This window comes from Leucoraja erinacea, chromosome 3 (assembly GCF_028641065.1).
Source record: "Leucoraja erinacea ecotype New England chromosome 3, Leri_hhj_1, whole genome shotgun sequence".
In the NCBI taxonomy this organism is placed as follows: domain Eukaryota; kingdom Metazoa; phylum Chordata; class Chondrichthyes; order Rajiformes; family Rajidae; genus Leucoraja; species Leucoraja erinaceus.
The window spans coordinates 79580979-79605663 of NC_073379.1; the positions used below are offsets into that span (position 1 = coordinate 79580979).

At 45.4% G+C, this 24685-nt stretch overlaps 1 protein-coding gene across 7 annotated transcripts in view; it reads left to right on the forward strand.

Annotated features, from left to right (window-relative positions):
* Nucleotides 1-24685, forward strand: part of LOC129695762 (protein prune homolog 2-like) — a 335597-nt gene that overhangs the window by 301086 nt on the left and 9826 nt on the right. For 5 of the 7 annotated variants that reach the window (XM_055633039.1, XM_055633044.1, XM_055633042.1 and 2 more), the window contains 4 exons: nucleotides 941-1027; nucleotides 5219-5317; nucleotides 17685-17720; nucleotides 18716-18754. In XM_055633039.1, coding sequence (XP_055489014.1) covers nucleotides 941-1027; nucleotides 5219-5317; nucleotides 17685-17720; nucleotides 18716-18754 — 261 coding nt within the window. The remainder of the gene's footprint in view (nucleotides 1-940; nucleotides 1028-5218; nucleotides 5318-17684; nucleotides 17721-18715; nucleotides 18755-24685) is intronic. The other 2 variants (XM_055633041.1, XM_055633043.1) reach the window with 1 other exon arrangement.

The window sequence follows — 24685 nt, forward strand, 5'->3', positions numbered from 1 at the left end:
GGTGGAGCTCAAAAATAAGAAAGGTGCAAGCACTCTGATGGGATTAACTATAGGCCCCCCTAAAGCAAGTAGGAGGAATAGACAGGTGATCAATGGTTGGCATGTACTTGGTGGCCCAAGGTTTCCATGCTCTAAACTAAACTTTGCTATTTACTACTAGGTCATTCAAATTGTGAATGGAATTTAAGAAAGTTAAAGAAAAAGGTATAATTCATAGCAAGAGGATTTGAGCATAGGAGCAAGGAGTTGTGCAGTTGTGCGGGGCCCTGATGAGACCGCACCTGGAGTATTGTGTGCAATTTTAGTCTCCTAATTTGAGGAAGGACATTATTGCTATTGAGGGAGTGCAGCGTTGGTTCACCAGGTTAATTCCTGGGATGGTGGGACTGACATATGGAAAAAATGGGTGAACTAGGCTTGTATTCACTGGAATTAAGAAGGTTGAGAGGGGATCTTATAGAAACATATAACATTCTTAAGGGATTCGACAGGCTAGTAGCAGGAAAAATGTTCTCGATGTTGGGGGAGTCCAGAACCAGGGGTCACAATTTAAGAATAAGGGGTAGGTCATTTAGGACTGAGATGAGGAAAAACCTTTTCACCCAGAGAGTTGTGAATCTGTGGAATTCTCTGCCAGAGAAGGCAGTGGAGGCCAATGTACTGGATGTTTTTTAAGAGAGAGTTAGATGTAGCTCTTAGGGCTAACGGAATCAAGGGATATGGGGAAAAAGCAGGAACGGGGTACTGATTTTGGATGATCATCCATGGTCATATAGAATGGTGGTGCTTGCTCGAAGGGTCAAATGGCCTACTTCTGCACCTATTTTCTATGTTTCTATGTCATTTCCAAATGATCGTATTGTAAGGGAAGATAAACAGTAACAGGTATATTAAACAATAATAAATGTAATTAAATTACTTGTATTTCTTTAAAACACAGATTAAGAAAGAATTTGAAATCATTTATAATTGTCCACCCATCGTGGTTTATCAGGACGATACTTGCTGTTACTCGACCTTTTATTAGGTAGGTGATAATATTCCATTCTCCACTATAAAGAGACTAAGAAAACCGTGTGTATACATGATGTAATGGTGTGCAAACAGCTTTCACTTTGTACATACACAAGAAATGGATGCAAAATTAGACCATTCGGCTTGTGCCAGCTCTGCTGTTCAGTATGATCAGCAGTTCTACAACACCCTGCAACTTAAACCATCATCCAAAAAAAGCCCCTACTCTATTTTGTGTTTATTAATTCTCACTAGTGTGTTGCGCTGAATTATGTCATCTAAAATCCACAACAGCGTATGATTTGCTTTCCCTTTATGGGTAAAACTTGAAACAATCTTTGAACAGATTTTTTTAACATGTTTACTTTTCACAAGTCTATGTTAACTTTGTTCGGTCATGTCATTAGTTTCTAAGTGAAAGCAGGAAGTCCTGGAAGTGCCCAGCAGCTCAGGCAGCAAAATCAGTCAATGTTTCAGATCATTGATGTCCGGTCATCGTGATCCTCGTAGAACAGGAGAAATGAGAATTGTGTTATTTTTAAGTTTCAGAGAGAGGGATGGGTGAAGAGAACAAAGGAAATGTCTATCTTAAAGTGGAGACCAAGGTTGTTGCAGTTACAATGATTATATTTTTTAATTTCTCTTTAACTGTTTACATTCACCTATTAAATACTGTAGGTGTCTTTGGAAGCATATTGCAATGGTCTTGTGCAAAAGTCAAATAAAAGCAAAAATAATTCAAAGGGATTATTGTTCCTCAGTTTAATGTTACCATTGTATTTCTGTAATCCAATATTCATTAGCAATTCAGTGCTGTTTCTTATTTTGGGGGGAAAAAAATCAAACAGGTGCACCAGAAAACACCTGGAGGAGATTTACTTACTGGAAACACAATGAAGCCTCAGGAGAATGTATTCAAATTTTAAAATCCTCCATGAGGTGTGGAGGCCCTTGAATAATAATCACCATGGTAATCACACCAAGGGATCTGCTCAGGCAAAAAAGGCATTCAGAAAGTAGTTAAGTGTAGGCAGAAATTCTGGACCAAAAATTATTATAGATTAAATAAAGCTTGTGCAAAATTTTGTTAATAAGAATAAATTGACTCAAATAATAAAATAATCTGGTAAATTAGTTAATAGCTTTAGATTATTTTATTATTTGAGTCAATTTATTCTTATTAACAAAATTTTGCACAAGCTTTATTTAATCTATAATAATTTTTGGTCCAGAATTTCTGCCTACACTTAACTACTTTCTGAATGCCTTTTTTGCCTGAGCAGATCCCTTGGTGTGATCTTCGTTTTTGAGGCCATTCATGAATTAATGAGAACCAGAATCATACAGCACAGAAACAAGCCCTTTTGGCCACCTCCTTCATGTCTCCGCCCTACTACAGACATTCCCTTTGTTCTCTTCACCCCTCCCACCCTCTCCAATGCTAATCCCATTTGCCTGCATTAGATCTTTCTCCTCCAGGTGTACATTTACAGATCACAATCACATTTTCCTGTCTGCCACCGCTTCATTAAATTAGGGATTTATTGAAATAACATATAAATAGATGAGTAAATTGTGTGCAGTTTTAGTCTCCTAATTTGAGGAAGGACATTCTTGATATTGAGGGAGTGCAGCGTTGGTTCACCAGGTTAATTCCCAGGATGGCGGGACTGACATATGTTGAAAGAATGGGTTGACTGGGCTTGTATTCATTAGGAATTTAGAAGGATGAGAGGGAATCTTATAGAAACATATAAAATTCTTAAGGGATTATACAATAGACAGTAGGTGCAGGAGTAGGCCATTCAGCCCTTCGAGCCGGCACCGACATTCACTGAGAACATGGCTGATGCATTGGACAGGCTAGATGCACAAAAAATGTTTCCGATGTTGGGGGGAGTCCAGAACCAGGGGTCACAATTTAAGAATAAGGGGTATTCATTTTGGATTGAGATGAGGAAAAACGTTTTCACCCAGAGAGTTGTGAATCTGTGGAATTCTCTGCCACAGAAGACAATGGAGACCAATTCACTGGATGTTTTCAGGAGAGAGTTAGATATAGCTCTCTGGACTAACAGAATCAAGGGCCATGATCATTTTGAATGGCGGTGCTGGCTTGAAGGGCCGAATGAGCTATTCTTGCACCTATTTGCTATGTTTCTACAAAACCAGCATAGATCAACACTTACAAATTAAAAAAGACCAGGAAATATGTGCAAATGGGTACCCTGCATTGCAGCTGCAGCTGTTTAGTATTTGGAGATGAGCATCTTTTAAAACATTGAATTGATCCTTTAGGAGAGTGTCACAATTCCCAATGGGAATAGGTACCATCTTGAAACATCGCCTATCCTTGTCCTCCAGGGACGCTGTCTGACCCATTGAGTTCTTCCAGCACTTTGTATGTTTCTTTTGTTAAATCAGCATCTGCAGTTCCTTGCATCCTTTTTCTATTTACATATAACCATAAGCAAATGAGCAGAATTAGGTAATTTGGCCTGCTTTAAAAAAGCCCAGTGGCTTGGCCTCCACAGCTGCCTGTGGCAATGAATTCCACAGATTCACAACTCTCTGACTAAAGACATTTCTCCTCATCGCTATTCTAAATGTACATCCTTCTATTCTGAGGCTGCGCCCTGTAATTCTAGACTGTCCCATTACTGGAAACATCCTTTACATGTCCACTCTATATAGGCCTATCATTATTCAGTAGGTTTCAGTGAGATCCGCCCCTCATCCTTCTAAACTCCAGTGAGTACAGGCCCAGGTGGCCATCAAACACTCCTCATATGTTAACACAATCATCCCCATGATCATTTTCAAAACCTTCCTCTGGAGGGTCCTTCTCAGATATGGAGCCCAAAACTGCGCACATTATTCCAAATGCGGCCGCACCAGCAGCTTGTATAGCCTCAACGACACATCCTTCGTTTCATATTCTAGTCCCCTCAAAATGAATGCTAGCATTGTATTTGCCTTCTGACCACTGGCTCAACCTGTACATTAATGTTTTGGGAATGCTGCACTCACCAGTCCCTTTGAAACTCCGATTCCTGAATCCTTTCCCCATTTAGAAAGCAGTCTATGCCCTTATTCCTCCTCTCAAAATGCGGTTCCATACAATTTGTTGCACTGTATTCTATTTGCCACTTCTTTGCCCACTCTCCCAACCTGTCCAAGTTCTTCTGCAGACACCCTGCTTCCTCAGCACTTCCTGCCTCTCCACCTATCTTTGTATCTTCTGCAAACTTGGCCACAAAGCCAATATTTCTATCGTGCAGATTATTAACATTAAATGTGAAAAGTAGTGGACTCAGCACCAGCTTCCGTGGAACACCACTGGCCACTGGCATCCAACCAGAAACTACCCCCTTTATTCCCACTCTTAGCCTTCTATGTCAGCCAATCTATTCTTCCATCTAATACCGTGGGCTCCTATCTTATTGAGCAGCCCCCCTATCAAAGCACTTCTGAAAATCGAAGAAAGCAAAATCCACTGACTCTCCTTTGTCTATTCTGCTTGTTCCACAAAAAAATCTAATAGATGTGTCAGGCAAGATCTCCCCTTCACAAAACCATGATGACTTTGGCCTATTTTATCATATGTTTTATCATATGTTTCCAAGAAACCTCGTCCTTCATAATGTACTAAAATTTTACCAACCACAGAAATCAGACATACTAGCATATAATTTCCTTTCTTTGACCTCATCCCTTTTTAAACAGTCGAGTAATATTTGCCATTTTCCAGTCCTCTAGAGCCATTCCTGACTATTGATTCTTGAAAGATCACCACTAATGCCTCCATAACCTCAACAGGTACTTATTTCAGGATCCTGAGAAATGGTCCATCTGGGTCAGGCGACCTACTCACCTTCAGACCTTTCCGCTTCCCAAGGACTTCCTCAATAATAGCAACAACACTCACTTTTGCCCCCTCACTTTATTTAGAAGAGGATGAAGCATGTTTGGAGACAAGGGACATTTTGCATATTGGAATAATATTGAAACCATCTAGTCCTTTTAGCTTCTCCAAGCAAAAACGTTGCAATGCTAAGATAAAGAGGAGGTGAAATTAATAGTAAAAATCCAAGTTTGCATATGTCTTGCCCCTTTCATGAACTTTTATAGAGGAATTGCTCAGTACTATTTTTTTTCTCAGGCTTTGAAACGTAAAATAAATATGTATCTATTTGCTTTTCAGTTCAAAGTTCAGCAGTAAGATAAGGTATGTCAGTAGCCTAGCTGAACTGGAGGAGCTGATCCCTATGCAACATGTTCAGATACCAGATACTATTAGAGAGTAAGTAATGAATTTCTCATTCACTAGATATTGGTTACATATTTCATTGGCATTAGTGTTGATATTTTAAAGAAAATCAAGATCCTTTTCTGAAATATAATCTATGATAATTATTTTTAAGGGTAGTATATGTATATGTGTTCCCTTTCAGGGCACCATAATGTTTGGGATGCAGCAATGTCATGTAAATGAAAATAGTCATGTTTAGTACTTTGTTGCATATCCTTTGCATGCAATGACTGCTTGAAGTCTGCGATTCATGGACATCACCAGTTGCTGGGTGTCTTCTCTGGTGATGCTCTGCCAGGCCTGTATTGCAGCCATCTTTAGCTTATGCTTGTTTTGTGGGCTAGTTCCCTTCAGTTTTTCCTTCAGCATATAAAATACATGCTCAAATGGGTTCAGATCGGGTGATTCACTTGGCCACTCAAGAATTGACCATATTTTAGCTTTGGAAATCTCCTTTGTTGCTTTAGCAATATGTTTGGGATCATTGTCTTGCTGTTGAATGAACCGCCGGCCATTGAGTTTTGAGGCATTTGTTTGAACTTGAGCAGATAGGATGTGTCTATACAGTTCTGAATTAATTATACTATTACCATCAGCAGTTGTATCATCATTGAAGATAAGTGAGCCAGTACCTTCAGCAGCCATACATGCCCAGGCCATAACACCCCTACCACTGTGTTTCACAGATGAGGTGGTGTGCTTTGGATCTTGGGCAGTTCCTTCTCTCCTCCATACTTTATTTTTGCCATCACTCTGATATAAGTTAATCTTCGTCTCATCTGTCCACAAGACCTTTTTCCAGAACTGTGGTTGCTCTTTTAAGTACTTCTTGACAAACTGTAACCTGGCCATCCTATTTTTATGTATATACTAGTCCAAGTGGGACCCATAGGGTCCCATCCCCTCAACGAGCAGTTGTGGGGGGAGGGGGCGGCCTGCGGCTTCAAACAAACACTAACCAACCCTCACACACACACACACTAACCATACCCCCCCACACACACACACAAACCATCCCCATTGATATTATATTAATATTCATTCACTCCTTTTACCTCATCCCCCGCCCTATCCACTCACACATAGCCCCCAACTCACAGGCACGGCTCGAGAGGGAGGGGGCTAGAGGGAGAGGAACACAGAGGCACAGAGAAGGACACAGAGGCACAGAGAAGAACAGAGAGGGACGCAGAGGCACAGGGAGGGAAGCAGAGGCACAGGGAGGGAAGCAGAGGCACAGAGAGGGACACGGGGGCACAGAGAGGGACACGGGGGCACAGAGAGGAACAGAGGCACAGAGAGGGACACAGTCACAGAGAGGGTCACGGAGAGGGGCACAGAGGGGCACAGAGAGCGGTACAGAGGGAGACACAGAGGGGCACAGAGGGACATAGAGATACAGAGGCACAAAGAGGGGCACAGAGAGGGGCACAGGCCCAGAGAGGGACACAGAGGCACAGGGGGTAGGGGAGGAGAAAGGGTGGCGAGAGGGAGCGTGAGGGGGGGCAGAGAGGAAGCGATCAGAGGGAGGGGGAGAGAGGGAGGGGGTAGAGTTTGGGGTAGAGTTTGCCGGTTTGGGGGGGGGGGGGGGGGGGGCGCGGCATCAGAACTATAGGTTGTTGAAACTGCCACAAAAAACTATAGTTTGTTGAAAAACTCTGAAATAGCTCAGGTTTCACCTATTAGTCAACATTTAAAAGAATATAATTCCATTAAAACTTGCATCCTTAATTTGTTACATGATGAATTTACTGACTGTATAGTAAATGTTTCATTTACTATAAAGTATTGGAGTAACTGTTGACCTAGTTTCCTAAATATTGTTACAAGAAATAAAGACTGATTGTTACATTTGTAAATTATAGGATTTGTTATTTATGCAATTTGAATCTTTCACATGATCTCCAATTTATAAAGTTAATTTGTGTAGCCTAGTGCTGGTTCAGATTAGTATTTTGCCCAAGCTGTTTTTAATTTCTTCCTCCATCTAAGATTTTAAAAATGTCCTTCTGAACTGCCACACAATAATAATAATAATAATAATAATAATAATAATAATAATAAATTTTAAATTTTATTTGTGGGCGCCTTTCAAAAGTCTCAAGGACACCTTACAGAATTTAACAAGAGTAAAAAACATATAATCGGAGTAAAATAAATAATAAAGACATCACCAATACACAAATTAAAGACAGAATTCGATCCAAAGCCAAAAAAATCAAAAACACAATGTGAAGAGAGAGCAGTGGCAGCTAAACCGCGCCAGCGTACACTCTCCCTTCGTACACACAACCAATTGTTGATCATGTTTTACAATTTTTTTCAGGCTTGCTGAATTTAAAAAAAATCAGGTCAATTCAGTCCCCCCATCAGTTGTAATCAGCGTTTGAGGATTGGCCTAAATCCTTAAATTGGCTTTGAAAATTTGTATAGATTAATAATTCTACTCCAGAGCATTGGGGCACTAACATGCAACTAATAATAGTCATAGAGCATGCAACTTTGTCTTGCTGACCATCTACACTAGTCCCACCTGCCTGCGTTTGCCCCATGTCCCTCTAAACCTTTCTTATCCATGTACTTGTAATAAATATATTTTAGATGTTGTTATAGTAACAGCCTCAACTACCTCCTCTGGCTGCTCGTTCCATATATCCACCAACTTCTGTGTGGAAAATTTTCCCCTCATGTTCCTATTGAACCTTTCCCCTCGCACCTTAAACCTATGACCTCTGGTTCTTGATTCCCCAACTCAGTGTAAAAGACTTTGTGCATTTTATCTTATTTATTCGCATCTTGTAAACGTTTGGAAGATCACCCCTCATCCTCCTGAGCTTCATGGAATAAAGTCCTAGCCTGTCCAACATCTCCCAAAATCTCAGGCCCTCAAGTCTTGAATCTACATACCATTATCTTACATCAGCTTTGGGACTTTATAACAGAAAGGAAATAGAGAAGACGTTGGTGGGACTGCCATTGCACAATGGCTGAGCCCAACGATTTTCAACAAGAAAATCTGAGTAGAAATGTAATTGTTAATGACATTCTGTCATTTCGATTAGGTATGTGTTAATTTAGTTCCCTTGCACTGATCAGAGGTGACACTGATTCCTACAGCATTAGCATGGTTTATATAATATCACAAATATGGTAAACTGCCATTTAAAAACAGCGCTAAAATGACAAACATGATTAGACTGTGAATTAACCAAGCCTATCCTTTAATTATTTTTATTTTAATTAACAACAGTGTGGATTGCATTTTGAATCATTTGGCGGTGGTGATATGTGCTATTAAAATGAAGAGCTAGCAAAATTAAAGTATAATAATTGCCATGATTAATTACATTTATTTGATTAGTTATTAAATGTTTGTAATGAGCTGCTAGCAAGTCCATGATATATATGGATGACTCAATATGGCCATTGATTTGATTTGATTTGATTTGATTGAATTTATTGTCATTGTTTTTAATGAATAGACAACAGAATTATTTTTCCCTTAGTCATACAAAAAAAAAAAAAAATCATATATAGGTTAGTTTCACTAACCCCGCCTTACTGTATCATTTATATTCACACCTACTTCCTATGCTACGCAGTTCGGTAGCAGGCAGGATGCAGTGACTACTAACATGCTGTTAAGTCTGTATGTGGATTAAAGATGATCTTAAACCACGTGTTGTGTAATTGTCATATTTACATGGTGTCAATGGGTTAACCCACTTCTCCTGTATATCGGTTTTTATTCTCTTTTGCAAAGTTTTTATTTGCACATTTTGCGATGGCTTCCTCCTGCCGGAAGCCTGCACAGCTTATCTTTGATTCGTATATCGGTGAGCGCTGGGCTACTTTTGAAATGGATTACTGACACTACATGAACATTGTGCATCGAAATGAACCAGACACTGTCAAAGCGTCCCTTCTACTTAACCTCACTGGCCCAGATGCTATGAAACGATCCAGGACTTTCCAATACGCTCCAGAAATTCTGGGCGCCAACAATCAGGTAGTTACACCCGCAGAATCTGCTGACGACCCCAATGTCTTGTTACGTAAATTTAGTGAGATTTGTGACCTGCCCTCTAATCACATTTTGGAAAGGTCAAGATTCTTTCCCCGTAGACAATTGTCAGGTGAACCTGTCGAAAGATTCATCTCAGATTTAAAATATATGGCCCAGAGATGCCGTTTCGAAAACATGACCGACCAGCTAACAAGAGAGATTCTGGTGACAGGGATGAATGATCAAAAGCTGTGGTCTGAGCTCCTGCGTAAACCTGATTTGACCTTAGATGAAGCCGCTCACGCTTGTCGAATTGGGGAAATCATTGACCCATTAAACAGTCAGCGTGGGGCAGACACCAAGTCCATTAATCTAACTGGATTTAATAGACTGCGAGCTCAGACAGAAAACACAAGATTTATGGCCCAGGCCAACCCTGCACCTAATAGTCAGCCTCCCAAAAGATGCCCCAATTGTAATTACAGGTGCACAACCTTTTATCCGAAAGCCTTGGGACCAGGCACTTTTCGTAATTCAGAATTTTTCGGCTTTCGGAATGGAAGATTTTTAGCGTAGGTTTTAACGGCTGGCTCAGTGGTAGAGTGCTCGGCTCGTATCCGCAAGGTCGCGAGTTTGCGCCTCGATCCCGGCAGTTACTCGATCGCGAGTTTGAGTCTTCAGTGTAGATTTTTCTTGCAGAATAGGAGAGAATAGGGAGGGTTAGGCTGGGATCATTCTCTGCGAGATAATCTTAGTGCGGGAGACAAGTATAGGAGAGGTGTACTGACTGTGTGGGCAGAACTTTGGAAGTGATTGCCCACCATTCTCAAAAGCCACTGTGTCTCCCTGTCCCTCCAACTCCAGAGGAATCCGCTCCCCGATGCGCCGCTACGGCGACAAGTGGCAGTTCGCCCACAGTCCGAGCTGCGCCCCCTCATCCGCAACCCGGGTTCCTCTGGAGTTGGAGCGGGGCTGGGCTAGAGTTGTTGCTGGCTGTGAGTCTCTGGGATCTCCGTGCTTGCAGTGGGCCTGGGGGTCGGTGTCCCGATGAGGGGGCGCAGCTCGGGCTGTGGGCGAACTGCCACTTGTCGCTGTAGCGGCGCATCCGGGAGCGGCTTCTGGTGGTCCTGACGTCTCTCAGCTCCTGTCCAGGGGGGATGGCCGGAGACGTCAGGACCAACAGGAACCCGCTCCCCGATGCGCCGCTACAGCGACAAGTGGCAGTTCGCCCACAGCCCGAGCTGCGCCCCCTCATCCGCAACCCGGGTTCCTCTGGAGTTGGAGCGGGGCTGGGCTAGAGTTGCTGCTGGCTGTGAGTCTATGGGATCTCCGTGCTTGCAGTCGGTGTCCCGTTGGTCCTGACGTCTCCGGTCACCCCCCTGGAATGGAGCTGAGACTGGGAACTGTACCGCCCTTGCCCCCTCCCTCTGCAACTGCAAACAACCCCACAGTTCCCAGTCTCAGCTCCTGTACAGGGGGGTCGCCGGAGACGTCACAGCCCGAGCCATCGGCTTCTGTCCCTACGGGGACATCGGAGAGCGTGTTCCTCTGGAATTGGAGCGGGTCTGGGCTGCTGCTGGCTGTGGGTCTCTGGGTTCTCCGTGCTTGCAGTGGGCCTGGGGGTCGGTGTCCCGTTGGTCCTGACGTCTCCGGTGACTGGCACTGGCTCCAACATGAAGACAGTGCAAAGCCCCCGCGCCGGTGCAATGCGCGGGGAGCTGGAGAGGGGAGGGATGGGGTCACACACATGGCCGGGAAGCAGAGGGGTGTAGGTGGGGTGAAACTGAAGGGAGCGACAATTTGCTGCTGCCTGCCCGCTGTTAAAAAGTTCCCACGCAAGACTCACGATACACTGTGTATCGTGTCTACCGTGGGAACTTTTTAACAGCGGGCAGGCAGCAGCAGCATATTGTCAATTATTAACCCTCCCGCGCAATATACCCTCACCTTCTCTTTTATGAATGGGGATTTAGTTCCCCTTTCTTCGAGGACCGACCGGAGGTTCCGCTGTCACCTCTGCGGGCCGCCCTCGGTGAACGTTTTCAAGGACCTTTCTTCAAGGACTGAAAAAATGTCACTATTTGGAGGTTTTCGTTATTTGGATCTTCGGATAAAAGGTTGTGCACCTGTATCTGTACAACAGGCAATCACCATGTCCTGCTTATGGAAAGGCCTGTAACTATTGCAAGAAATTAAACCATTTCTCTGCTGCCTGTCGTTCTTGTGGGAAGAAGCCCTTCAGTCCCAGACCTAATCTAAACATGTTGTTGCAAGACGATAACAACTACGACTCCCAATTCAAGCTCAACACTGCCCCCGACACCAGTCCAATTAATTTGCAAGGGGAGTCAAACGCGTACTCACTCCTACATGCTTGCTGTACGAGAACCCCGTACGCCGCCAGCCGGACCCTATGCTCCACCACTTCAGTTCCAGCCATTCGCTGCCAAACCTTCTACCAATCCCCGCATACCCCACACTCCTCGCATGTCCCATACTCCTCCATGAGCAGCGGCCGTGACCAACCACAGGATTACCCCTCCTGCACACTTCCCCTTTCGGCCACCACTAGCCTCTCCCACTGCTTCCTCGCTTCCAGAGCCCCCCGCTCCCTCTAATCTTTCCCGTGAACGAGGAGAGGGCTTGGTCCATACGCGTTCGGGCCGCATCAGTAGACCGCCTGATGGATACGGCAAATTTGTTTAACTTTAATGGCATGGATACTCACTATACTCACTCTTTAAGGGGGAAGGATGTAGATTGGCTTATGCATGCAACCAATCATATATAGGTTAGCATCACTAACCCCGCCTTACTGTATCATTTATATTCACACCTACTTCCTACACTACGCAGTTCGGTAGCAGACAGGATGCAGTGACTACTGACATGCTGTTAAGTCTGTATGTGGATTAAAGATGATCTTAAACTACGTGTTGTGTAAATGGCATATTTACAATTTAATTTATTTATTGACAAAAACATTTTCCCTTACAGTCATACAAAAAAACTAAAATTAAAAAAACACAAAACACAGAACACAGTAGTCCACAACACAAACATCCCCACAGCAGCACCAAAGTTCCCCACTGTGAGGGAAGGAACCAGTCCAGTCAACCTCCTCGCCGATGTTCCCCAATGTTCACCCATGGTCTGGGCCTCCCGAGCACCCTGTAGTTGGCGCTACGGGCAGCCCGATGTTCAGGTCCTCTCGCCGGGAACCTCTCGTCGGCCACCTTCCACCGGAGTCCGCGGCTCCCGATGTCCACAGGCCACGCTGGGAGGAGATTCGCTCTGGCGACCCCCGGCAAAGGGTCCCAGGACTCCGCGATATTAAAGTCAGCGCCGCCCGCGTTGGGAGCTCCGCACCCACAGCTCCGCGATGTTGGAGCAGCAGCCCAGCAGTCCGGAGCTCCAGGCGGCGATCCCAGGAAAGCCTCGCACGCTCCGCGATGTTTCCAGCGCCTCGCCGCCGCTGCTGAAGCTCTGGTCCGGTCCCGGCAGGTAAGGCCGTGCCGATCCAGCTGGTAGGCTGTGAGGGGGCCGAGGGCGTCACTTGGATAATAGCCGCATCCTCGCCAGGAAGCGACTGACGGACGGTTTCCCCCTTACCCTACCCACTTCCCCCCTCATAAAATACTGAAAAAAAACAAAAAAACAAAAGAAAACACACTCTAAACATAACAACTCCTTGATTTCATGTGTTTCTGACTCTGCCTCCGACTCTGACCCCGACCCCTAGGTATCTATACATAATTAAAACTCAGATCTTGTTAAATTCCGGTTTGCGCCTTTTTTCTATTTGTGCAAAAACGGTATGCGATAGCGCCATGATTTTTCACCAGCTAGCTCGCCGTTTTCCTGCGCTGCGAGTGCACACAGTTTTGTTCCGCTCGGTGGTCTATTGTAAAAGTTAACGAGGTTTAATCATCTTCAAAACCGCGCGTGCGCTGATCGATCTCCTCTACCAGTCAGCGCCGCGCGGATTAGTCTCTTCTGTCACTCTGCGGAACAACCCGCCCCTTCTTGCGCAATCGCATCTTTACTGGAACTGAGCGACGCTCTGGATGGCCGGCAGAGGTCTCCAACCAGACACAATTTCGGAGGGTCCGGAAGTGTCCTACTCCGGCGCAGAGTCAGAGATGTCGCCGATGTCGCCAGACGGAGAGCGGAGACTATGATCCCGGCGGAGGAGAATGACCAGCGACCAGCGCCCGCTGTGAGTCCCCATCGCACTGCCAGCTCCAGCCCCTTCCTCTCTGGTTCCCCTCGCTGGCTCCACCCCCGTGATACCCCCTTCTCACCCATGGATCTTCCCCGTCTTTTCTCCGACATCTCTCCCCCCTCCAACCCCGCCCACATACCCAGGTTTTTTCCTGTCTCATGTCTGGTGGGGGAAGAAGGGGAATGAGGGAGAGGTGGGGGAGGTAGGGAGTGGGGAATAGAGGGAGAGGAGGGATAGGTGGGGGAGGTGAGGAGGGATAGTGGGAGGTGAGGGAAGTGGGGGATAGAAGTATAGGGGGGGGTAGAGAGGGGAGAGAAGTTATGAAGGGAGGGAGGGAGTGAGTGAGGGTAGGGGAAAGCGAGGGAGGGAGAGGTGATGGAGGGATTGGGGGAGGTGAGGGAGGGATTGGGGAAGGGGAGGAGGAGAAGGAAAAGAAGAGGGAGGGTGAAGAGGAGGGGGAGGGAGTGCTGGGGATGAGATGAAATGAACTGCACCTGCACAGTTGGGGGCTATGCGTGAGAGGTGGAATATTGAGTTGGGGGAACGGGTTGCGTTGGGGGAACGGATATGTGGTGGAATATTGCGTTGGGGGACCCAACGGGTCTGCATTTAGTCTAGTAATAATTCTAAATCCAGCGGATGAACTGACATACTTTACCTATCTTTACTAACTCACTTTAGTAGTCTCTGTTCATTGGTAATAATTTAGTAATTTGAGGGAACTTGTTGGAAGGGATTAGGGGGGGTCAAGGGGATGCAGACCCCCCCCCCCCCCCCTTGTTAGTTTAGGTTACATTAAAGGGGGGGAGGTCAAGGGAAAGCAGCACCCCGTTAGTTTAGGTTAGTCGGTGTTTACTATACTTTTACCTAAATGAGCCCTAAACTTTTTTTCCATTCTTTACCCAACCCCTTACTAACCTTTTAACCTAGAATATTGTGTCAAGCATCCCACTGAAAGTAGAAATTATGGTTTGTATTGACAAAAAATTACCAAATTCGTTGACGCTTTGCCAAGACTAGTGTTTACTGCTGTTGAGAAGGAAATCAGCTGGTGATGGCGTTTGTTTACATTTTGCTTCTCGCCATTCTGCCATCAGATGGCAGCACCGTTGTGATTTCTCATTCTCTCGGGTGGAAATAACTTGTGTTGTATGTTTTAAAAGTGGGGTTTTTTCCGATTTACGTAGTCTCTGAAATTTATGTTGAGGTCGGAGTCGACTCCGACTCCAGCAGCACCAAAATTACTCCGACTAACTCAACGACTATGACACTGACTCCACAGCCCTGCTTGTCAGCACAGTGGACTACTCCACAACCCTGCTTGTCAGCACAGTGGACTGAAATCCAATACAAGGGAACCATTATTTGAGCAGAATAATGATTGAAATTCTATTGGTGTTAACTTTGGTACTTGTGGATGGTTATGTTATACACTCCAAGCTACATGTTAAATTTTAGCAGATCATCAGAAAGTTCATTAGCACCAATCAGAAGGAAAGGTATGTTATTATTTTGAGCATAACTCCAATAAAATTTACACATGCTCATTCGGAATTTTGCATGAGAGGCACTATCATTAAAATCTTTTACGAGATTGATGCACCATCTTCTACTCGACAAATTGACTCCAAGTAACCTTTCTTTTCCTAGGAAGTGCCTTTGCCAGCCTATACAGGATTTTTAAAACTTTGGGTTGCAAAAGATCACTCAAAATGTAAAATATTTAATTAAACTTTTCAATATAAATACTTTTAAGGACCTGTCCCACATGGCGATTTTTTCGGCGACTGCGGCATCATTGACTTACGTATCAGGTCACTGAAAAATTTGAGGTGTGATGACATATGGCGCACGGTGTTTTTTCAAATGTCGCAACATTTTTTGTCACTGCTGGATTACGAAATGTTCAAAATCTTTTGGGGACACTGATATGACACTGGCAGTTGCCGAAAAAATTGCCAAGTGGGACAGGCCCTTTAAGGAGTGTTTCAGGCCTTGTATAAGACGTGTATATACTTAAATGACTGATTGTACAATGTAAAGAGAGTATAACATATTTACCTTCCTTATGTGCATAAACTTTCTTCTCCAAACTATTGTACGTAAGTCAATGAAAAAATAGGTACCACATACTATAATAGTTTGCTGTGAAGTATACAGATTCTTACTTCAACGTGTAAAACCAAGATACTCTTGTAGATCTGTGACATAGATGCCATTTGACCCATGGCCTTTTTGTGATTACAGGTGCACAACCTTTTATCCGACAGCCTTGGGACCAGACATTTTTCGTAATTCGGAATTTGTCGGCCTTCGGAATGGAAATGTTTTAGCGTAGATTTTAATGGCTGGCTCAGTGGTAGAGTGCTCGGCTCATATCCGCAAGGTCGCGAGTTTGCGCCTTGATCCCGGCAGTTCCTCAGTCGCGAGTTTGAGTCTTCAATGTAGTTTTTTCTTGCAGAATAAATGTCTGTATGAAATGCAGTGTGTTGAAAGAATTCCTGAATTTGTAAATGTGACCGCAGCATTGAATCACCTCCCGCACTCATGTCACCCTAACGGGGCTACATGCCCTTAGGCGGCCTAAGGCGACATTTTCACACTCTTATATCCGTGTGCAGCAAAGGCGACGTGCGTTTGGCGCCAAACGTGAGCTTTGGTGTGCAGACGACATCCTGGAAAAAATGTCCGGTTTCTTCCAGGTAGGCGATATACCCTCCCGGGCAATATACCCTCCACTTCTCTTTTATGAAGGGGATTTAGTTCCCCTTTCTTCCAGGACCGACCGGAGGTTCCGCTGTCACCTCTGCGGGCCACCTTCGGTGAACACTCACTCAACTTTGTCTTGGGATTCCTACTCTCCCGCGCAATGTACCCTCGCTTTCTCTTTTATGAATGGGGATTTAGTTCCCCTTTCTTCCACGACCGACCGGAGGTTCCGCTGTCACCACTGCGGGCCGCCCTCGGTGAGCGTCCTGTCTCCCTGTCCCTGGGATAGCAGGGGGCGATCAAACAGCACAATACCCCCCTCCCCCTCCAACTCCAGAGGAATCCGCTCCCCGATGGGCTGCTACGGCGACAAGTGGCAGTTCGCCCACAGCCCGAGCTGCGCGACCCCAAGAACAAGACGAACCTTGCACACCATCAGCTTCTGCCCATACGGGGAGCGTGTTCCTCTGGAGTTGGAGCGGGGCTGGGCTGGAGTTGCTGATCTGGGATCTCCGTGCTTGCAGTGGTCCTGGGGGTCGGTGTCCCGATGAGGGGGCACAGCTCGGGCTGTGGGCGAACTGCCACTTGTCGCCGAAGCGGCCCATCGGGGAGCGGCTTCTGGTGGTCCTGATCTCTCCCGCTAGTTTGCAGTTTTCCTCTGGAGTTGGAACGGGGCTGGGCTGCTGCTGGCTGTGGGTCTCTGGGATCTCCGTGCTTGCAGTGGGCCTGGGGGTCGGTGTCCCGTCGGTCCTGACATCTCCAGTGACTGGCACTGTATGCTGGCATCGCCGACCTGAAGACAGTGCAAAGCCCCCACGCCAGTGCAATGGGCGGGGAGCTGGAGAGGGGAGGAAAGGGGTCACACACATGGCTGGGAAGCAGAGGGGTGTAGGTGGGGTGAAACTGAAGGGAGCGACAATCTGCTGCTCCCTGCCCGCTGAGTTAAAAAGTTCCCACGCAAGACTCACGATACACTGTGTATCGTGTCTACCGTGGGAACTTTTTAACTCAGCGGGCAGACAGCAGCATATTGTCAATTATTAACCCTCCCGCACAATATACCCTCACCTTCTCTTTTATGAATGGGGATTTAGTTCCCCTTTCTTCAAGGACCGACCGGAGGTTCCGCTGTCACCTCTGCGGGCCGCCCTCGGTGAACGTTTTCAAGGACCTTTCTTCAAGGACTGAAAAAATGTCCGCTATTCGGAGGTTTTCGTTATTTGGATCTTCGGATAAAAGGTTGTGCACCTGTACAGCAATTGTTAAATGTCTTTATGTCAAAATCATAACCTCTTATTAAATCATAAATATATCTCATTCATTTCAATTTATGACCTGAAGGTGATTTCTTCTGCCTGCATATCTATTTTATGAATGTCCTTTTCCTAACTTTGGTTTAATGACTTATTTCCTAAAAGGTGTGAAGAAGAAAAGTGTAAAAAAAGAAGGATGAGGTAAATTATGGCATTTCAAGCGCGTCATATGCTGTAGCATTGGCCTCCTTTGCAGAAAATTAACCTTGTGCTCAACAATAAGCTAAAGCTGCTTGAATGTGCTAATCTATCTTTCTTCTGTCTCCTCCTAAGAAAGAAAATGTGATACCAGAGCATAGCTTCATAGGCAGTAACAGACAGCACCTTCAATGCTGTAAATTATTACAAGGCCTTTCACAAAATTGAAGCAGGGAAAAATCTGATACTGAGCAGAAGGAAGAGACATTAGGATGGGCAGCAATACGATGAATGATCAATGTCTATAGTAGAGAAAATAATGGACACGGAAATAGCATGGTAGAGCAAAGATTGTGGGATGAGGGACAGCCCAAGACCATGAAAGGTTGCAGAGAATTCAAAGGTTTGCGAGGCTGAGGGAGATACGGTATGGTAGGATCTGAATATTCATGCAAGGTTAGTGAGTAGAAAGTGGTATGCTTGCTATGTAAATGTCAAGCGATGAACATTTCCAACAAGAGTGGCCTGAGCCACTCGCCTAAGTATTCACCCATCTTATTTAAGGTAATATGAAACGCTGAGTTTTCCACCATCAACATTCTGAAGGTGAGCATTAATCAGAAACAGATTGTACTGCAGGAGACCCAGGGTCATTGGGTCATTTCCTGCCATCCCTACTTAAGCCAGAGCTACTGAGAGAAGTTTTTTCATTCCTTTACTAACCCAAAAAATATATATTTTGCTTTGCCAGGTTACTAAATGCTGAATATTAACAATATTTGACAAGATGGCTACACTTTCGGCACAGTTTAATAAGCATGCAATCTTGTGTGTTATGGTTTTTGTGTGAGGGGATTATCTTTCTGCAATCAGAATATTGTTAAATAATGACAGATGAATGCTATTGTGGGCATTCTGAGTTGGAAGGATCTGAACATTCATGTGAATCTTGCTTCACACAGATTTTTTTGTTATTCTTCATATTTTTTCTTCCACAGGTTGGATGAAGAACTAAAAGAAGCATCAGACACAACAAAGTAAGCCAGCGTGCATATCTATATTTTGGGTTTTTCTTATTTATTTCTTCTTGGCTTTGCACCAAATATCACTTCTTATTTCCTTAAAAACTAGAGAGAAGCTTTAGTTACACAATGAAGCAATTCTAGGAGTCAAGTAGGAGTCAAATATTTTTGTTCCAATTTGTTGCTTGTCCGCTTAGTCTTTGGAAAGCAGTAAATTCAGCACCATCAAAACATTATATGCTATAAACTACCGAGAATATTTATTCAAAATAATATAAACACTATGAATAGAGTAGAACAGATCACTAAGCATAATTGTTAATCTAATAGCACTTGTCTTGCCAGCATTGCCAGTAATATTAGACCACGATCGATGTTAGTAAGTATGATTAATGATAAGAGAAAAATGTTGTACCTTAATAACCTTTATAACACTGGTCATATTGTCCCAAAAAATATTTTCTGCTTGTTTTAGCTCAGATCAAATTAAGACAATTTTTTCATCTTAAGCTGAACTCAAATGCCTTCATGCCTGCTTGAGTTTTGTTCAGTTTCAAAGTTGGAAAACCTCCTAAAAGTAAATATGCCCATGACAATGTTGGGTTTTTATTTTTTAAATGAACCACGTGGCTTTAGGAAGCATATGTCATTCTTGGCACGTGGCCGACAGGTAACTCTTGTTCCGCTTGAATATGGTTGAATATTAACCTTCAACTCAGAGTGTCCTGAGGCACATCATCCTGGAGCTCCATTTGCTGCCACAGAATCTCCTGTCCATCCTCTTAACTAGTGAGTCACCTATCACTATAACCTTCAGAACCAAGCTGGTGTCACAAACTAGCTGCTGCTCTCCTCTGAACGGCCATCTCCCTCTCCTGTATTTAGTTCTGAAACATCACACATTCCTTCTCTACAGAGATGCTGCCTGTCCCACTGAGTTACTCCAGCTTTTTGTGTCTATCTTCAGGCAAACAATGAAGTTGATTTCTAGAGCAGCAGATGCAATAGATGAGGTTGGAGGAGGTGCAGGTGAACCTCTGGCACACCTGGGAAAGACTGATTGATTCCTTGAATGGAGTCAAGGGGGGAGGTAAAGCGACAAGTGTAGCATTTCCTGTGGTTGCAAGGGAAAATGCCCAGAGAGGGGGTGGTTTGGGTGGGAAGGGACGAATTGACCAGGGAGTTACGGAGGGAGTGGGGAGGAGATGGGAAGATGTGGCAAACGTTACGGCCACATCCTAACCCAGACCTGGTACCACAGCCACGTTTGCTTTGTCGGGACTTGCCTGCGCCTCCATCTTGTACCTCACGGTTTCCAGCTCCAGTTCTCTATCTCCCAGTTCGGACCCAACCCAGACTATAGATACCGACTGGCTATCTGCCTCCATACACGGCAATTCTCCTTCCATGCTCTGCGATCTACTCTGGCTGCTATGCGCCGGCACCAGCAGGACCACGCTTTGACTATCCCAAAACTTCAGTCCTCACTCACCCAGACCTGCAACGGACCCCAACTCTACTTCATCCTACAGCAAATCCACAACTTCAACAAAAGATTCCTGGGCCAACTGAACTCCACCAAGGACCATAAACCCGCCCGCCTCCAGGCCGCTCCTGCCACCGACACTCCGCGACTCAACCGCCTGCAGGCCCCGAGCCCCAACGCTGGCCCGCGCCACCTGCCTGAGTCCCGCGACACCATCTTGGCAAGGAGGAGCAGCACCAGCACTCACCGCCTCCCGGACCGACCTCAGGCCCGGGCCACTGAGGACGCCGCTTTCTCCGACCTCCACGTCGATGCTGCCGCCGACATTAACCTGCCCACCGATGATGCCGATCCTCGCTGCCTCACCGGTTCCTCCGACTATCGCCCCCTCACCGATTAAGCCGACCCTCGCTACCTCCCCATTTCCTCCGACTATCAACCATAACGGGACCATCGAACATCGCCGCCTTACCGGGACCGTCAAACATCGCCGCCTCACCGAGCTCTACTCACCCCGCCGCCTCACCGACCATCCGCTGACCTGGACCTCATCCGCTTCACCCACTGACCCGGACTCCACTCCGTGCGGGCCTCCACCATCGACTCCACCGACCCTCTCCACTCCACCGCTCTCCAGCAGGCCGCAGCCATCGCCTTAACCGAGTCCTAGACTCAGCACCGGGTCTGAAGTCTCCACGCTGGAGACTCTGACATCACGGTGTCTAATGGGATAGTCGAGGATGGAGTTAAAGGGAAAGGGTTTCTTAAATGTGTGAGCGGAGAGACAGAGGGGTGTAAAATGAGGGTAGAAGCAATAGGTAGCAAGGTGAAAAGTAAAAGTGGCAGGCAGACAAATCCAGGGCAAAAATCAAAAAGGGCCACTTTTCAACATAATTGTATAAGGGGTAGGAGTGTTGTAAAAACAAGCCTGAAGGTTTTGTGTCTCAATGCAAGGAGCATTAGTAATAAGGTGGATGAGTTGAATGTGCAGATAGCTATTGAATATGATATAGTTGGGATCACGGAGACATGGCTCCAGGACGACCAAGGCTGGGAGCTGAACATCCAGGGATATTCAATATTCATGAGGGATAGACAGAAAGGAAAAGGAGGTGGGGTAGTGTTGCTGGTTAGAGCGGAGAATAACGCAATAGAAAAGAAGGACATTAGCTTGGAGGATGTAGAATCGATATTGGTAGAGCTGCGAAACACGGAGGGGCAGAAAACGCTAGTGTACAGGCCACCTAACAGTAGTAGTGGAGTTGGGGATGGCATCAAACAGGAAATTAGAAATGCGTGCAACAAAAGGTAAAACAGTTATAATGGGTGACAGTAATCTACATATAGATTGGGTGAATCAAATTGGCAAGGGTGCTGAGGAAGAGGATTTCTTGGAATGTATGCAGGATAGTTTTCTAAACCAACATGTAGAGGAACCAACGAGAGAGCAGGCTATTCTAGACTGGGCATTGAGTAATGAGGAAGGGTTAGTTAGCAGTCTTGTTGTGCGTGGCCCCTTGGGAAAGAGTGACCATAATATGGTTGAGTTCTTCATTAGGATGGAGAGTGACATTGTTAATTCAGAAACAAGGGTCCTGAACTTAAAGAAAGGTTACTTTGAGGGTATGAGACGTGAATTGGCCAAGATAGACTGGCAATTGATTCCTAAAGGGTTGGCGGTGGATATGCAATGGAAGGTATTTAAAGACTACATGGATGAACTACAATAATTGTTCATCCCAGTTTGGCAAAATAATAAATCAGGGAAGGTAGTGCATCCGTGGATAACAAGGGAAATCAGGGATAGTATCAAAACAAAAGATGAAGCATACAAATTAGCCAGAAAAAGCAGCCTACCAGAGGACTGGGAGAAATTCAGAGTCCAGCAGAGGAGGACAAATGGCTTAATTAGGAACGGGAAAATAGATTATGAAAGAAAACTGGCAGGGAACATAAAAACTGACTGCAAAAGTTTTAATAGATATGTGAAGAGAAAAAGATTAGTTAAAACTAATGCAGGTCCCTTGCAGTCAGAAACAGGTGAATTGATCATGGGGAACAAAGACATGGCAGACCAATTGAATAACTACTTTGGTTCTGTCTTCACAAAGGAAGGCATAAATAATCTGCCGGAAATAGCAGGGGACCGGGGGTCAAATGAGATGGAGGAACTGGGTGAAATCCAGGTTAGCCGGTAAGTGGTGTTAGGTAAATTGAATGGATTAAAGGCCGATAAATCCCCAGGGCCAGATAGGCTGCATCCCAGAGTACTTAAGGAAGTAGCCGCAGAAATAGTGGATGCATTAGTGATCATTTTTCAAAACTCCTTAGATTCTGGAGTAGTTCCTGAGGATTGGAGGGTAGCTAATGTAACCCCACTTATTAAAAAGGTACAGAGAAAACGGGGAATTTCAGACCAGTTAGTCTAACATCAGTAGTGGGGAAACTGCTAGAATCAGTTATTAAAGATGGGATAGCAGCACATTTGGAAAGTGGTGAAATCATTGGACAAAGTCCGCATGGAATTATGAAAGGCAAATCATGTCTGACAAATCTTATAGAATTTTTCGAGGATGTAACTGGTAGAGTGGATAAGGGAGAACCAGTGAATGTGTTATATCTGGACTTTCAGAGGGCTTTCGACAAGGTCCCACATAAGAGATTAGTATACAAACTTAAAGCACATGGTATTGGGGGTTCAATATTGATGTGGATAGAGAACTGGCTGGCAGACAGGAAGCAAAGAGTAGGAGTAAACGGATACTTTTCACAATGGCAGGCAGTGATTAATGGGGTACTGCAAGGCTCAGTGCTGGGACCCCAGCTATTTACAAAATATATTAATGATTTGGACGAGGGAATTGAATGCAACATCTCCAAGTTTGCGGATGACACGAAGCTGGGGGGCAGTGTTAGCTGTGAGGAGGATGCTAGGAGGCTGCAAGGTGACTTGGATAGGCTGGGTGAGTGGGCAAATGCATGGCAGATGCAGGAAAAATGTGGATAAATGTGAGATTATCCACTTTGGTGGCAAAAACAGGAAAGTAGATTATTATCTGAATGGTGGCCGATTAGAAAAAGGGGAGAATCAACGAGACCTGGGTGTCATGGTACACCAGTCATTGAAAGTAAGCATGCAGGTGCAGCAGGCAGTGAAGAAAGCGAATGGTATGTTAGCATTCATAGCAAAAGGATTTGAGTATAGGAGCAGGGAGGTTCTACTGCAGTTGCACAGGGCCTTGGTGAGACCACACCGGGAGTATTGCGTACAGTTTTGGTCTCCTAATCTGAGGAAACATATTCTTGCCATAGAGGGTACAGAGAAGGTTCACCAGACTGATTCCTGGGATGTCAGGACTTTCATATGAAGAAAGACTGGATAGACATGGCTTGTACTCGCTAGAATTTAGAAGATTGAGGGGGGGATCTTATAGAAACTTACAAAATTCTTAAGGGGTTGGACAGGCTAGATGCAGGAAGATTGTTCCCAATGTTGGGGAAGTCCAGAACAAGGTGTCACATTTTAAGGATAAGGGGGAAATCTTTTAGAACCGAGATGAGAAAAACATTTTTCACACAGAGAGTGGTGAATCTCTGGAATTCTCTGTCACAGAAGGTAGTTGAGGCTAGTTCATTGGCTATATTTAAGAGGGAGTTAGATGTGGCCCTTGTGGCTAAAGGGATCAGGGGGTATGGAGAGAAGGCAGGTACAGGATGCTGAGTTGGATGATCAGCCATGATCATATTGGATGATCAGCCATGATCATATTGAATGGCGGTGCAGGCTCGAAGGGCCAAATGGCCTACTCCTGCACCTATTTTCTATGTTTCTATGTAACTGCGCTGTGTCGTAGTGCTAGTCTCGCTAACACAGGGAACCTCAGTGGTTGTTCTACTGGGTCTTCCCCTTCCCCCTCAAACCGTTTGACCCCAGCTCTTCCCCACCCACACTATAGTCCTCATACCCCCTTCCTCCCTGACCACCCACCACCCTTCCCACCAGACACTGCCTCGGCCTCCACTCACCTGCCTTCCTACGGCCCCAATCTCCATCCTTGCCGTGTGTTCACCATCCCCCCTGACCTCCCCCTCAATGGTACCAAATGGTCTGTCCTCAGCAAAGACCTCACCTTTGTTCCCCTCCGTCCCCACCTCAATGAGTTTCGTGCCCGCCACGATGTGGAGCTCTTCTTCCGTCGCCTCCACCTCAAAGCGTTCTTCCAAGGGAAGTTCTCGCCCCCTAGTGATGACCTCTTCTCCCGTCTCCAACGGACCCCCTCCTGTTGGACTCCCCCTCATGTCCATCTTCCGGCTTTAGACCTTTTTATTTTAAACTGCCGGTGGGACATCAACCGCCTCAACTTCTCCACTCCCCTTTCTCAATCTAACCTCTCTCTCCCTGAACGTACAGCCTCCCCTCACTCTGGAACAACCCAGACTGGGTGATCAAACCTGCCGAC